Source organism: Bombyx mandarina, chromosome 19 (genome assembly GCF_030267445.1).
Source record: "Bombyx mandarina strain Sakado chromosome 19, ASM3026744v2".
Classification (NCBI taxonomy): domain Eukaryota; kingdom Metazoa; phylum Arthropoda; class Insecta; order Lepidoptera; family Bombycidae; genus Bombyx; species Bombyx mandarina.
In genome coordinates, this window is record NC_143225.1 from 8434338 (window position 1) to 8450111 (window position 15774).

The 15774-nt window shown below is 36.9% G+C and overlaps 2 protein-coding genes across 4 annotated transcripts in view; one reads left to right on the top strand and one right to left on the bottom strand.

Moving 5' to 3' along the window:
• Positions 1–248: 248 nt before the first annotated feature.
• On the bottom strand, positions 249–12258 carry LOC114252786 (FIGNL1-interacting regulator of recombination and mitosis). Of its 2 annotated transcripts, none has more exons than XM_089735289.1 (12): positions 11673–12258; positions 11454–11596; positions 11131–11345; positions 10106–10263; positions 9505–9695; positions 7244–7389; positions 6902–7019; positions 5634–5793; positions 4716–4899; positions 2378–2717; positions 1974–2195; positions 249–876 (listed from the first exon to the last, which is right to left on the bottom strand). In XM_089735289.1, exons 3-12 carry the CDS (start codon positions 11274–11276, stop codon positions 253–255), a joined length of 2289 nt encoding a protein of 762 aa, XP_089591415.1. In that variant the 5' UTR covers positions 11277–11345; positions 11454–11596; positions 11673–12258; the 3' UTR covers positions 249–252. The 2 variants fall into 2 exon arrangements, with proteins under 2 accessions (XP_089591415.1, XP_089591414.1); XM_089735288.1 differs by having other exon boundaries at positions 11454–11603.
• A 1594-nt stretch (positions 12259–13852) lies between these two features.
• LOC114252893 (midasin) overlaps positions 13853–15774 on the top strand; it is a 44326-nt gene continuing 42404 nt past the window's right edge. For both annotated transcript variants that reach the window (XM_089735286.1, XM_089735287.1), the window contains exons 1-3: positions 13853–14229; positions 14718–14974; positions 15523–15771. In XM_089735286.1, coding sequence (XP_089591412.1) covers positions 14140–14229; positions 14718–14974; positions 15523–15771 — 596 coding nt within the window. In that variant the 5' untranslated portion in view covers positions 13853–14139. The remainder of the gene's footprint in view (positions 14230–14717; positions 14975–15522; positions 15772–15774) is intronic.

The following is a 15774-nucleotide window of genomic DNA, read 5'->3' on the forward strand; positions in this document are numbered from 1 at the left end:
GTTTTATTTATTATTTAATAATAGGTTGGGGAAAAAGTCTTTTCGCATTATAGTATGTATGGACTTGTAATAAAATATATTTGGCTATACCTACTATTTGTATCTGGCTGGTTTTGGTGTCATTAAAAGTTTAAATTTTAAAGAAGATAATTCCAAATTCAAATTCGGAAAATGCGTGATTTTTATTTTTCGTACTGTCAAGCTGTTCAACATTTATACACGAACTAATTTAAAATGAAACGGCGAAATCAATCAACATTCTAGTATATTTTGCAATTTATCACAAATGTTTTTTATTTCGGCTAGTTGATGTCTAGTGAAAAGGTTCTTTTTTATGCTACAAAGAGCTGAAACGTCGTTTTCTAATCTTGAAATAATTACATCCGCTTCGCTATAGTTCAATTTAGCTTTTTTACACACCGGCTGAGATTCACTTTCGTTTTCAAACATCGTGTCCATGTCCGCTAAATCGAAATTACCGCTACACGTTTTTTTTGAGCTTTTTAAAAGAACATCAGTATTCTGTACGCATTTATGATGGAACGTAACATTGTTGGTTAGCAAAATGTGATCATCTTTTTCAGTTAAAGTAATGTCGATTTTTTTTAACAGATCTCCCAAACAAGGATCCTCTCTGATTAATTTTCTTAAAATTCTATCAACATTCTTGTTATTTTTCATATGTTGTAATTTTTTAAGAGCTATTTTTGCTATAGTTGAATCTTTTAACAATGCTCTAAATTTTTCTAGAATGTTTTCTATAAATTTATAATCATCTTGAATATCGACTGATGCTAAATGACACATGAAATCGATCAATAATATTTGATATTCTTCATTATTAGTTTCTATTAAACCTGAGACTGCATGAAGGATCTGGAAAAAAATATATTGTATTTTAACGGAAGTAATAATTTAAAAAAATTAGGCAACTCAATCGCCATTTTTTACTCATTGTTTCACTTTTGTTATACCTTCAGAATTGTTCAAAACCCTATACAGGCTGTTTTGTAGTGCCCATTTTTATTCAAGAGTTATTAAGTTTTAAATTGTAAGGAAAGTAGGGGAGTTTTACATTGTAAACATTTAAAATAAGTTTACTGTTATTTTGGAAATTCCCAAATAAATTGAGTGGTTTAGGGCTATTTATGCAGAAACTACAATTTTGGCGGTCAGCAGATAGGCTATAGGATACCCTTTTTTATTTCTTAGATGGGTGGACGAGCTCACAGCCCACCTGGTTGTTAAGTGACCCATAGACGTCTACAAAATTGGTACCCGCCTGTGGGATTCGAACACCGTTGCATCGCTACATACGGACGTCTTATCCTTCAGGCCACGAAGACTAAAGTCAGGTTAGCAACAAGCTGATAAATCTCTAGTTATATTAATACGGCGCGGCGGCGTTCTGATGTGTCAGGAGAGAGAAGATAAATTAACATTCAGAAATGAAATTTTCATGAAACGAGAGTGATTTTTTTTATTTATTGCTTAGATGTGTGAACGAACTCACAGCCCTCCTGGTGTTAAGTAGTTACTGGAGCCCATAGACATCCACAACTTAAATGCGCCACCCACCTTGGGATACAAGTTCTAAGGTCTCAAGTATAGTTACAACGGCTGCCCCACCCTTCAAACCGAAACGCATTACTGCTTCACGGCAGAAATAGGCAGGTTGGTGGTACCTACCCGCGCGGACTCACAAGGGGTCCTACCACCAGTAATTACGCAAATTATAATTTAGCGGGTTTCATTTTTATTACACGATGTTATTCCTTCACCGTGGAAGTCAATCGTGAACATTTGTTGAGTACGTATTTCATTAGAAAAATTGGTACCCGCCTGCGGGATTCGAACACCGGTGCATCGCTTCAACACGAATGCACCGGATGTCTTATCCGTTAGGCCACGACGACTACAAACTTCTTCTACTTCTTCTTCTAACTACTTCAATAACAATGGACAATTTGTACCTTTCCTGTCAAAGAACTTTGATATCTTGATAAACTTTCGGTGGACGTCATTGACATCAACGCCTCTAAATACTGTAAGTACCACAAGGATCCTGTATTCAATTTAGATTGTAAAATATTGTTATTTTCAGGACAAACTCTCTCCCAACCTCTTGTAATAAATTCCAATATCCTTCTATCAATTTTGTGTGTACACGTTGCCGCCAGATTCATTGTACTAATCTGTAAAATGAAAATGATTGTGATTTAAATTGGATGAATAGGAAATAATAACTATTTTTTTTACATATATTGGTGATTCAACATGAATAAAATAATGGTCTAATTTCGTTAATCAAAATTAGTATTCGTTTTCGAATATTAATTTTAGAGTAAATTAAAATTTAAATTATAAAAAATCTTACCAATTTGTCGACATCAACAAGGCCAGTTCCATTATCAATATCTTTTTGAATTTCCATCACTTTATCTAGAACATCGTCCTCGACCTTACTTCGGAGCGTCGTAGGTAAATTTTCAACACCTAAAACTGCCAATATCCTTACATTTTTTTCATTTTGTGCACTAAATTGTTTGTACAGTTTCAACTTATCTTCATTATTCATAGCCTCAAATAAATTTCGAATAGTGATACTCAAATGTATTCTTTGTGGCGAATATAAAAACAATATGTTGGACTGCAGTTTTTCGTGTATTTCACACAGAGAGACGATTTGATTCAACAGCAATTGTCCAGGGACTATTCTGAAAGAACGTCAATTACCTTAACGTTATTTTATAGTTTTACACATAGGTATAATAGCCGGCAAACTTCTTGAGCATTTGTTGACGTAGTGGGGGTAAGTTCGCGCATGGTACACTCACGTGCAAAAACATTACTTACTCTGCGTCATAATGCTATTAAATTATTAAAATCAACATATGTATTTATTTATATATTTATTAGAACATCAACAAAACATATAGGTTAATAATTGTAATAATTTAATCTTGGGGTAAAATAGATATTCCTTCTATTAAGTCAAAACTAGAGCTGTTGCCAGGTCTTGGTTCAGTTGAAGCGAAGCTGGTATTTGTAATTTTTTTTTCTTGACATCTTGACCATCATCATCATCACTGTTTTCATCACCCGAGTCGCTATCATCGTGATTAGTCGACATAGGGCTCATCGGTGTAGTTTACAACTCGGTCGATTCGGTCTTCTTTTTTGTCTATAATTAATTATTTTTTGAAGATATTCGATTCGTAGTAATCGAATGCTACTTTTTTCAATTACCAGCTTCCGATTATTTTCTGTTCTTTTTTTCCATCTAAAGCCTAGCTCTTTTATAATACGTCGTAAGCTTCATTCCGAGCCATTAAAATTTATATCTTCTTTAAATTTTTCGAAGCCTTTCTACGATACGGAGTTTCGCTGCTTGTTATGTAGTTATTATGATTACATCTTTTTATTACAGATTGATGAAACTATCCATTCCGGTAACTTTCTTCTTCCCTGATCTTTTCTTACCCGGAGTCCGAAACACGGCGAGCAAGCCAGAGCCTTTAGCTTCCTTAATAATGCACCTAACAGTACTCACTGATGGTTTTGTTACTTCCGAAGTCTGTTTTAATTTTTCCATATCATTCTTCCCCTGTTTTATAATGAAGCAATATACGTCGTACACAATTTTTCTACCCTTTCTTTTGAATACTACACTGGTTTGTCGTGGCATAGTGTATGTTTTATAAAAAATCAACAAACACTCAACAAATAGCAATGGCAACAAAGTCCACAAGTAATCATAACAAATAACTTAACGATTAATAACGATAGACTTTCCACTGTACGCAAGCGTACTTTTGGGAGTAAGCGGAACGAAGGCGCGGTGCGGGACGCAAGGTTCGACTGATCTACCAGATTCTACCAATAACGCGCTCGATACGATTCCCCTGCCGTCGCGCCTCACCCTCACCACCAAAGTGATCTAAAATTCGGTTCTGCGCAGTCAAGGTCATTTGCTCAAGAAGTTTGCCGGTTACTATAGTATATATAGTATGTAGTTGTAACTTTCATTATCTGGAATCTTAATCTCTAGTCTTAATATCTACTTTAACCCTGACGTAAAGAAGAATGGCTGCTCACCTTGAGTCATGAGAAAAAGGAAAATAAGGTTAATAATTTACTTCAGTGTGCTTAGTACGAGTTTCTTAACGTTCTCGATAGCGTAAAAGTTAACCCAATTTTGTACGCAGTTGGAACAGCGCCCCTAGCGGCTAACGTACGAAAATGATCCCATTCCATACAAATATGAGCTAACTTTTACGCTATCGAGAACGTTAAAAAACTCGCACTAAGCACACTTGTATTATACTGGTATATAACAGGTATTACCATATATAATGCTTAGTGGCCACGAGTATGGCGAATACTCGGGTTCATAGCGTTCCCTACAATTAGTAAATACCTATTGCCGACCGCAGTGGTATAATACTCTTTTTTTTTTCCTACTTAAGCTGATGGTCTTGAGATACCATTTCAACGTAACCTTAACTAGTAGGTGAGCTCACGGGGCTCAAACCTGACGATGGATAATACTCAGAGAACGCTGCTGCCCCTTCACCGGCAACTCCCTCAGTCGCCTTTTACAACTACAGCTGACTCTCTCTCTCACTCTCTATCTCTCCTACCCAGATACGCCAGCAGGCTGAGTATCACATTACATTCGAAACATCATAGACACTTACAAATTTAAATTTTACCTTGCCATTAAACTCCAGAGGTTGGACGAAAACAATGCACTAAAACATTCTGTACTGAGTATTGCTTCAAGCATACGTCTCTCTAAGAAATCGAATTCTTCATTATCCATAATCATTATTAACGCTGTCATTTTCACCAACAAGTCTTCGTACGTGCTCCGACTGTGCTTTACGATTGTTTGACCTAAAAAAAATGACCAATCATAACAAAAAAAAAACCTGTTTTAATTTTACAAAATATATTTAAATGTAATGTGGAAAGTAATATAACTTTGTCTGTAAAATTGAATCATTGATATTTATTAAAAAAAACAGTAATTTGAATTAATCACGGACTGTATCGGTACTAGCCTCCCGATATTGTGATTGGTTAGAATGAATATAGCTTTTCGTCACTTAACCGTTTATACTATTTATTTATATATTTACTGCAAACCAATTTAGTATTTCCGACATTTCGAGTGTGTTTTATAACGTGAATTCGTTTTTAAAAGCATTTCTGACAAATTTAATTATTTATTTCCCCATTATTTTAACTTGAATGATAAATAGCATAAAGATAAAATGGTGATTTATTATTACATATATTTTTACTGGTGGTAGGACCTCTTGTGATTCCGCGCGGGTGGGTACCGCCACCCTGCCTATTTCTGCCGTGAAGCAGTAATGCGTTTCGGTTTGAAGGATGGGGCAGCCGTTGTAACTATACTTGAGACCTTAGAACTTATATTTCAAGGTGGGTGGCGCATTTACGTTGTGGATGTATATGGGCTCCAGTAACCACTTAACACCAAGTGGACTGTGAGCTCGTCCACCCATCTAAGCAATAAAAATAAAAAAACTAGACAAGTATTCGAAATATCGGAAATAATATTAAACCGTAAGAGTAGTTATAATCGGAGTATGCATTATACTCACAGTAAGGAAGAAAACAATATACGCATTCGATGATTCTCTTCTTCGAGATTTTCGTGTTTTTTTTATGTACTATCGTTTTCATTAGATACATCAGTAGTGACACGAAGCCCGATAGTTTGCATTCTCGGAGTAAATTTTCTATATTGCAGTTGAGAATGGTCTGTAATCATAATAATGGTGTGATTCAATAAATAGAAAGTCTATAAATGTCAGAGTTTTCACAAAACAAACAAAAATATACATTAAAACTAAGAACCTCTTTTTTGAACTTGGTTAAAAATGAGAAAACGTCTAAGTATTTTATTTTAGGAATATATAAGTAACCGGGTAAGACTAACGGTGTTATAATATAAATGAAGAATTTACATAAAATGAGATTGCAAAAGAAAAATTGCAATGCTGAAATCATAGGTTTCATTATTATTTAACGTTTTCAGAATAAGCCGAACCTATAGTAAGAATTTATATCTGTATTGGTTTTAAACTAAAATATAGGCATCGTACATACACGGAAAAAAAAAACGTGTGGCACTCGGGAACTGCCGCGGCAAAGCTATTGCATAGTATTTTTTATCAACTTATGCAATTATAATTATACAATGATAATTTAATATTAAAACAATAATAAAACAAGACCACGCTATATTAAACATTAATAAAAGCAAAGCCTTAACTGTCCCCTTCACAATCATAAGCTAGACCGTGCGAGAGAGAGATGGGCAGACTTTTCATGATGCGCATGCAGTGTGACGTCACGCCACGCGCTTATTCACAAACACTACACAAGCGCAACGTGTGAATGTGTTGAACGCGAGCTACATGGTAGGCGGAGTGAGGGGTGTAAGGTTTTTTTCGTTACGGAATTTCATGATTCCGCTCTCAAGCCGCGCTCAAGGCCCGCGATAAAATCTATGCAATAGCTTAAACATTTTTTTTATCCCACATTATCCTGGCTAATATTTTGCAGTTTCACTGATTGACAACCTTGAAATGGTTTGTATTCAATGTGTATTCTTAGAACATTTCACTGATGAATGGCTCTACATAATTCATTAGAACAATGCTTGATTTTAAGTATCTATCTATCTATGCTGCTATCCACAGACCCGAGGATAAGCAGGAGTGGCGTAGGATAATTAAGGAGAAAGTTATTCGAGGAGGCCACGACCCTTTTAGCATTGAGGATTATCGACGCAAGAAGAAGAAGAAATTTAAGTAGACTGTAAGTGTACTTTTATTTAAAAAAAAAAATGTTTAAGCATACATACATTGTTAAAATTTTCATCCAGCATGAGTTCATTTAAAAGAGTCTCTGATGGATTCAACACATAAGTATTTATTGTGTTGTTGTCTCTTTCAGAATTCTCACTGCTTGTATTACAGTTCCTGAAATAACATTTTTAATTAAGGCCTCTGTGAAAAATGATAGCTTAATGATATCGTGTAGCGGGGAAAGGGTGTATGTATACGTTTTGACATACTACTCTTCGGGGCAATGCTTGGCGGCAAACACTGATCATATTATATTTTCACTTTACCTTATATAATATTAATTTATAGCTTGAAAATAAAAGATACGTATTACTATTATAAATTTAGATTGAACTTACATAACTATAAAAATAAGTAGATCGACTAAATGTTGGTGTTTTTTAACTGAAGCAAGCCTAAAAATTATGCATATCTTAATTAAGATCTTTAGAGTGAAACCGGTTACTTTGAGCGGTCTTAGAATTGATTTTTCATCTTGATTTGCCTGGAACATAAAATAATTTTTAACAATTAGATTGTATCGTTAATGTTCTATTTTTTTCCCTACCTAAGCTGATGGTCTAGAGACCATGTCAGCGTCACCGGGCTAGTACGTGAGCTCACGGGGCTCAAGCCTGATGATGGTTCTAACGCTAACCCTAGCAAGAGCAGTGCTTCGCAGAATTTACCGCCGGATCGGAAACGCGACCCACTGAGATGATCCGGCGAGAAACTCAGTGGGCTGTGTCTATAGCTTAGTTTACTCGGCGAGCCCTTCGTCGCAAGCGATAAGTTCGACAAGAACGATTACCGGTGCTTGAGGTACCTAAAAACATCGTTAGTGAATGGTTTACCATTTCGTCTCGGCTATGTAGTTACCACAATGAGGCGGCCACAATGAGAGGGTTCTCGTGTCGTGCCGCTTTATCGAAATGGTTCCGACTATAGAATGCTTTCCTGAACATTGTACCTAGTCGCCTAATTTTTATAACATTACAGACAGCTGAATTAAAATTTTACTTCAGAATTTTATTGTATTTTGTTGTGTATGTTCTCAATTGAATTAGTATCTTTTAAAAAAATAAATAATTTTTTATTTTTTTTGTTAGATAGGTGGACGAACTCAGGGCCCAAATGGTGTTAAGTGGTTACCGGATAGACATTAACAACACAAATGTCGCAACCTTTTTTTTTTTTTTTTTTTTCCGGGCCGAGGGTCGAACCTCCTACGAGGTCCCCGCGCCTAGGGGGCGCGCGGGGTATGTGAGACTCTACGATCTGCAGGTGTTGAGAGCAGACCGCGGGCCCAAGGAATTTAGGGCCCACCCACTAAACGACTCCCCTGCACTCTTACACCCGGCGTCCGATCTCCGTCCGGGGTCAAAACCCGGTCAGAGTAGGGGGGTTCCCGCGGTCAACACTACAACCAGACACGCGGCGCCACCCCGAGGACGCCCGACCGACGGGTCGTCGAGGCGATAGTCGACGACCAACGACGTCAGTCTCCGCGGTACGGCGGCCCTTCAGGCCGCCCGGGCGATGCCGCTGGTGTTCCGGGATACCCCGCTGGGCCAGAACCAGCCTGCCGGGTCGGAACGCGACACACCGCCGACCGGGTTGCTCTTCCACAGTATGTTCGGCGACGACAGCGACGACGAAAATGCGGACCGTATCGCAGTCCGCAGCCGCCGACGCGTCGTCCCGTCCTCCTGGTGCCAGCGCGCTAGAGTGACGGTAGCGTGCGGCGCAGTCTCAGCCCCCTTAGGTCGCCCCGTGACCATCACCGGGAGGAGACTGCCTCCTCATAGGGGCCGGAGCTGGACAAACGCCCTCCTCCGACCCCCGGCTCGACGGCGGCGGCACGGCGCCGAGAGGGAGGAAGAGTTCTCCCTCTCCCGTTCCGCCGCCTCCTTCTGCGAGATGGTGGACTCGCAGAAGTCGAGCATCGCCTGCCAGGACTCATCGTTGCCGAGCATCGCGGCCACGACGGTCGGAAGCGACAAGTCCGGTCCTATTTTTGCAACGAGGACGCGGCGCTGCTCCGCGAAAGCGGGGCAGCACGCGAGCGTGTGCTCCGCCGTGTCCTCGTTGCAGCCACTGCAATGGTGGCACTTCGGCGTCGGCTCCCTCCGGGCGACGAGGTGCAGGTAGCGACCGAAACAGCCGTGTCCCGTGAGCACCTGCGTCGCTCGGAAGGTGAGACGTCCGCGGAAATGTCGCCACCTAACTTAAGACAAGAGTTCTAAGGTCTCAGCTCTAACAGTCTAGCAGCTACCTCACCCTGACAGCAGAAATAGGCAGGGTGGTGGCACCTATCTGTGTGGGCTTACAAAACGTCCTTCCACCAGCAACTTGAAAATGAGATGTGGTTATGAAAGACTGAAATAATACAATTTCATAAATACTCAATCAGTGTAATGTTTTTTTTTTTATTGCTTAGATGACTGGATTAGTGAGCTCACAGTTCACCTGGAGTTAAGTGGTTACTGGAGTCCGTAGACATCTACAACGTGAATGCCGCCACCCACCTCGAGATATGAGTTCTAAGATCTCAGTATAGTTACAATGGTTGCCCTAATAATTAATAACAATGTTTAGTAATAATCTAAAAATTAATCACCTGCAGAGCTGTTTTCAAATTGTTTTCTATCATACCACATAGAACTGCAGTACAATCGTTAAAAATATTCGTATCAATTAAAGCATTTGAGTATTTTTCATATACTGCTATCAATCCTTTCCATTGTTCAGCCATTGTCTTAATGTCTAATGTCTGGACCAATTCTCCAATCTTCAAATTAATTTCTAAAGCTATGAAAGAAAATTATATAAATGAATGAAATTATGCTAATTGTAATTGAAGATTGTTTTTTCTACCTTTAAATTTTTAAGTTATATACTTCTTCTCATGTGTATAACATAAACAAATTGGCACATTTTTTTTTTATTTTTTTTTTATTGCTTAGATGAGTGAATTAGTGAGCTCACAGTTCACCTGGAGTTAAGTGGTTACTGGAGCCCATAGAAATCTACCACGTAAATGCGCCACCCATCTTGAGATATAAGTTCTAAGGTCTCAGTATAGTTACAATGGCTGCCCCACTCTTCAAACCGAAAGGCATTACTGCTTCACTGTAGAGATAGGCAAGGTGATGGTATCTAACCGTGCGGACTCACTAGAGGTCCTACCACCAGTAAAATTAAATGTTGATTTAACTTACCATCAAAAAGAATAAGCAAGTGCTCTCTCTCAGTAAGGTCAAATGCATAATTTTTTTCAAACACCATCAAATATGTTAACTGCAGTTCATGACAGGCACGGAATAAATCTTTCAGTTGATTTTCAACATTTTTAAGCATGTTCCCATATAATTCTTCACTGCAAGAATAATTCACAGAATCAATTCAAATTCAAATTATTTGCCACAGAATCAATTCAGACTCAAATTATAAATGTGGATTTTTATTATTAATTTAATTTCAAATTTCTTAGTTATTTATTTAATTGAAAGGTAGACTAAAATTTAATAAAAGTTATAAATGGAGTAAACAAAATCTCTTCTTTGGTCTTTACACCACATTATGTGGGTTCGGCAAAGAATGTCTTCTTATCATTCTCTGTATGGATTTAACCCACAATTTTCTGACCAGCAGCCTGCCTGATGTGAACTCTCAATAATTTAGAGGTAAAAAAACCAGAAACATTATCTAATAATAATCACTAAGCATCACAACTAAGATTCAATAAATGTTACTCCCTATAATTTCGATTTCATGTGTAATGTTGTTGTTGTATTTTTTTTGGTCTACATACTGTTTTGCAACAAACTGTATTTTATGTATGTAATTATTAAAAGACTGGGAATGAAATGAATCTATAGTTCCCACCGTTCACAGATGTGGCTTTATTATGCTTGTGAATTTTGCCAAACACAAAGTGCCTACTAGTCATATGCTGTATGAAAAGAGGAGTTTGTTGGAAATAGGATGGAATAAAATCACATCCATAATGTTTGTCTAAGTTAAATATTTCCACCGGCTTACATCTTAGTAAATTTATTCTCAACCACTGCTTGTGATTTTGCATGTTAACCCTATACAAATTAGTTATAAAATCCACCATTAAGTTCTATTTATTTTTAAGGCTACATTACATCATGTTTTTTATTCCTCGGATAGGTAGATGCTAGTGTCTTCAGAGGCAATAAAACAAGATCAATATAGTTTAAAACAATATCAAACTAACCTGTCCCTACAATGCATAAATACAATCATTAGAATGCGGCTAGTGGCCGTTGGAAAATTTTGTATTCTGCAACATGACATTACTGCTACCTCAATAACTGTTTTAATGCATTCTGATAGCATTTGTAGTATGGAGACAGCATCCATCAAATGTTCAACAAGTACGTCAACTGCTATAGTTGTTTCTGATAAAGTACTAATTATAAGATCGAGGCTCTGAAATTAAGAAAAGAAGCGTATTAACATTTTGATGACTTCTCTGAGAGCTTCTGGTTCAAGACTAACCAGCTGTTTACATAGTTAAATAGTTTACTAAGTTCTTACTTGAGAAATGCATTTTCCACAATCATCTAACAGTGATAAGATATAATTATAAAAAGTAGGTTTCTTCAATTCTTTTCGGAAGCCACCGCTCAGAGCAAATTTTGTTTTGGATATTAAGTCGTCATGAGATAAACCATCATCAACTTCATCCTAAAATAAGAGTTTTTTGAAAACAAAAGTATACACGCATACATAAAATATGCATCTTCAAAACAGTACCGATATCAACTTCGTGCTACCACACGATATATCACTACTTTCGTCAAAGAAATCAGAGCTTTGAGAATTATTCATTTTTTTTCAATAAAAATGTATAGTGCGTTTTGTAGTATTTCGAATAAATTGTATATAGTCGCTACTATGTAGTAACTACACAGTGTGTATTGGTAATAACTGAGTAGTGAGTAGGTAATAATGAGAGAATACAAACGAACAAAAATCTATAAAGTTTTTAAGTTTAACAACTTGATCCTCCATAGTTGGTAATTCGCGGGCTTTAATTTACTTCAAAACTTCAAACGCGGTCAGTTTATTAGCCATTTTTCCAACTAAAAGGCGATGGTATCCCACTCTACAGCTTCATCTGTTGTGTATACTATTCTGTATTAAGAAAATTATTTGGAGTGAAATGAAATGAAGTTAATTAATTTGAGACATTAATCAATCGAGATAAAATTAAATGAATAGAAATTATACGGGATAAAATATAATCTCAGTAAATTGGTGGTTATTTAATGAAACTTTTCAATTAGACTTTTTGAAAGATTCTGAAATGCTGCGTCTTGCGCCTTTTTTCATTTTCACACATTTTGTGCACTTTCACAGATACTAAATAGTTAAAAAACCACCGTTGTTACAAAAAAAAACATTTCATACAATTCGCTCCTCGCGTTCCTACCAAAAAGTCATTTCCAGTAGAAAGAAAGAAGTCGTCGTGGCCTAAATAATAAGACGTCCGGTGCATTCGTATCACAGAACACTATTACTTGGATGCAACGGTGTTCGAATCCCGCAGGCGGGTACCAATTTTTCTAATGAAATACGTACTTAACAATTGTTCACGATTGACTTCCACGGTGAAGGAATAACATCGTGTAATAAAAATCAAACCCGCAAAATTATAATTTGCGTAATTACTGGTGGTAGGACCTCTTGTGAGTCCGCACGGGTAGGTACCACCGCCCCGCCTATTTCTGCCGTGAAGCAGTAATGCGTTTCGGTTTGAAGGACGGGGCAGCGGCTGTAACTATATTGAGACCTAAGGTCAGCTGATATCTCAAGGTGTGTGGCGCATTTACGTTGTAGATGTCTATGGGTTCCAGTTACCACTTAACACCAGGTGGGCTGTGAGCTCGTCCACACATCAAGGCAGCAAAAAAAAAAAGTTGCCCATAAATTTTCATTTTAATGACACCATAAATTTTATTTGTAATTTGTTATACTTTAAATGGATAATGGTAATAAAAGTAAAAATGAAAGGCGCGCGTGCGGCGTGCTAATAGGGAAACCCCTCGCTCACTACTCTTTGAGTCGCGCTTGGAGCCGACAACGAGAGCCCCTGATTGGTCGCAGCGTGCGGTCAGGTGCGGCTACCGGTGCAGCCGGCGCCGCGGCGTGGCGTTTCGGTTGCTATACAGCCATATTATGAAATTTAGTCTTAGTATTCAATTAATTACGCTACGTACTGTATAAATTGAACGATGCGAAATTGCTGATTGTCGTCGTATAATAGATTAAAAGCGGTTGATGGCGTAAGACACCAAATAACAAGATGTTGGAACTTTTATGCTTGGGTGGGTTAAAAACATGTAGTTGGCGGTTCGCTGACAGCCCTGCAATGTGTTCCTGCAATGTGTTCATGTTTGTCTAATGTAAAATTTGATAGTATTTTGTACATTTCTGCACAGCATCTTTACCAACCTACACAACGTTAATAAAAGTAGTTGGTTGGATCTATACAATTTCATCAGCTTAATTTCTTAAAAGAAAAGTAGCTTTGGATGCTTCTTAGCCCATTCGTTAGCTGTCAATAAAAGATAAAATCGGTATCTGTTTTGGAGATACGCCAGAATAAGCCGACAGACAGAAAGTTTATTTTTAAACACCGTTTAATTCTTTGTGTGCATAAAGTAAGAAGCTTATTTTGGCATTACAAACACTTCAATATTGCTTTATATATTTTTTCCCTACATAATCGCTGATAGCCTTGAGGGGCTAGGCCAGCTACGTATGTTCTCGTAAGCGAACCCACGAGATATAACCTGAAAGAAATCGCTAACCTAAGCCATACGTAATAAGAGCAGAGCTTCGCTGGATTCACTACCAGATCGGAATCGCGACCCACTGAGAAGATCCAGCAAGAAACTCAGTGGGTTGTGCCCTGCAAGATTTATTCATTAATTATCCTAAGCGAATTCTCGTCCGAATCAGATCAGTGTGAGTGCTATTACTTTTGCACTAATTTTTCCTTTGTACAGAGTACAGAGTGTATGTTTTACATTTCCTTGAAAATGACTTTAAAACTAATATGTCGTTGTCAATGTCAATGTCAACAATTCACGTGGTAGACCTACCTACCGTGTTGTGTTTGTTGAGAACATGCTGCACTTGCGGCACGCTTAACATTAATGAAAATCTATAAGTTTTATCGTTCTGAATGAAAAAGTAAACTATTAGGCTTGGTAAGATGTCTACTTCATATATGTTGTCTGGTCTAAACAAAATAGGCTCTAAAACAGGAACCCAGGAGCTCAAGATATTATGTGAAAATCTAAAGGTTAGTATTTGTTTATCGTTATTTAACCAAAATATCTATTTCACTTATTTATATCCGTGCATTACTCTGCCAGTATTTACGTACATAGAATTTCAGTGAAATTAAATTTTTGAGATGCCGAAAAAGTTCACTTTCGAATTGCATGTTGATAAACAAAGTAAATTCATTAATGGTGATAATTATATTAAAGGCACACATGTGACTTAATTATAATTTATCGTCGAGTATTTAAGGTTAGCACTATTTTCTTATTATTTTGGAAGCCTTCAGAACTAACTGAAATGTAACTAATGAAATGTAATCAAACACCTATTATTAATGAGAATACAGTTATAATCCGTACCCTATCAATATGTAAATATAAATTAGTAAAAATACCTCCTGGATTGTCTACTACTACTGTAAGACTAGTATTATTTATCCCATTTTGACACTAAACGAAAATCCAAGATGTATGCAATGAATAATGAAGATGGTTTTTTTTTCAGACATCTTTATCAAAAAAAGCATTAGAAATTCAAGACATTGTGAAAGTTTTATCAGATTACATTCTCAAAATTGATGATGCTATATTGTTCAAAACATATTTATCAAATATACTACTGGCATTAGTGTCATTGAAGATACCACTAAAAGCTATTTTCTCCAGCCCTGATTACATAAAATGTAGTGATTCTGAAAAGATTGCTCATTTGGAGTATTCTGTGATATTAGCTACTTTATGTGATCACCCTGATATTTTGCAGTAAGTGTTTGTTAACTTCATTTAGTAATAAAATTTGGACAGTTCTACCTAGTTCGAAAGCTTTAAGGTATGTACAAATAAAATGAATGTTTCTAAGATATCTTCTAAGCATAATTAAACCATTCATCTAGTAGTGATGAATCCTAAAACAATTAATTAGGGGAAGTTTCCTTGTTTTTTAAATATAGTTTCCATAGAAATTTTATAATCCAACTCTAGAATCCTAAACTCTTAGTACTTTCTAAAAATTCATAGAGACATTTTACGTCCATTAAAGCAATTGTTTAGCTGACTTCATTTTTGCTCTAGAAGGTATAATGCTAACCTGTTGGTGAGTCGGAAAAAAAGTCTTCCCATCAGTGAGAACTCTGCAAATTATTTTTAAGCAGGACACATCATGTTGTTATTGATGACCAACTAGACTCATGAATGATAATATGAATGCATGTAAATTGATAGTTAAGTTTTTTATTTGAGATTTCTTAAATTTTTATAATCCTTTGTAATATTCACTATGTTTGAATTATGTAAACCAACTTCATTTTCAGATATGCCCTTAAATACTTTGAGATCAATAAAGTACCGCCATTTGAGGTGTTCATATATCACGAAGAAGGTTACAATGTTGCTCCAAAGAAACGTCGGCTGCTCGACTGCAGACAGAAGATTAATGATCAACAAATAGTGAACTGCTGCTACACTTTACTTACGAAGCTGCCAAACGAATTGTCTGTTAAATGGGATTGGACCAAATTTGTTGAGAACTTCAGTAATCATGATAACGTTGAGATAAGATGGTA

Excerpts from the sequence above, each read along its gene's own strand:
- LOC114252786 (XM_089735288.1), bottom strand. The coding sequence starts at position 11,747 with ATGAATAATTCTCAAAGCTCTGATTTCTTTGACGAAAGTAGTGATATA. Across the intron at positions 7,020-7,243 it reads CTACTTATTTTTATAGTTAT|GAACTGTAATACAAGCAGTG; the intron begins GTAAGTTCAATC and ends ATGTTATTTCAG. Across the intron at positions 2,196-2,377 it reads TTGTTGATGTCGACAAATTG|ATTAGTACAATGAATCTGGC; the intron begins GTAAGATTTTTT and ends TTCATTTTACAG.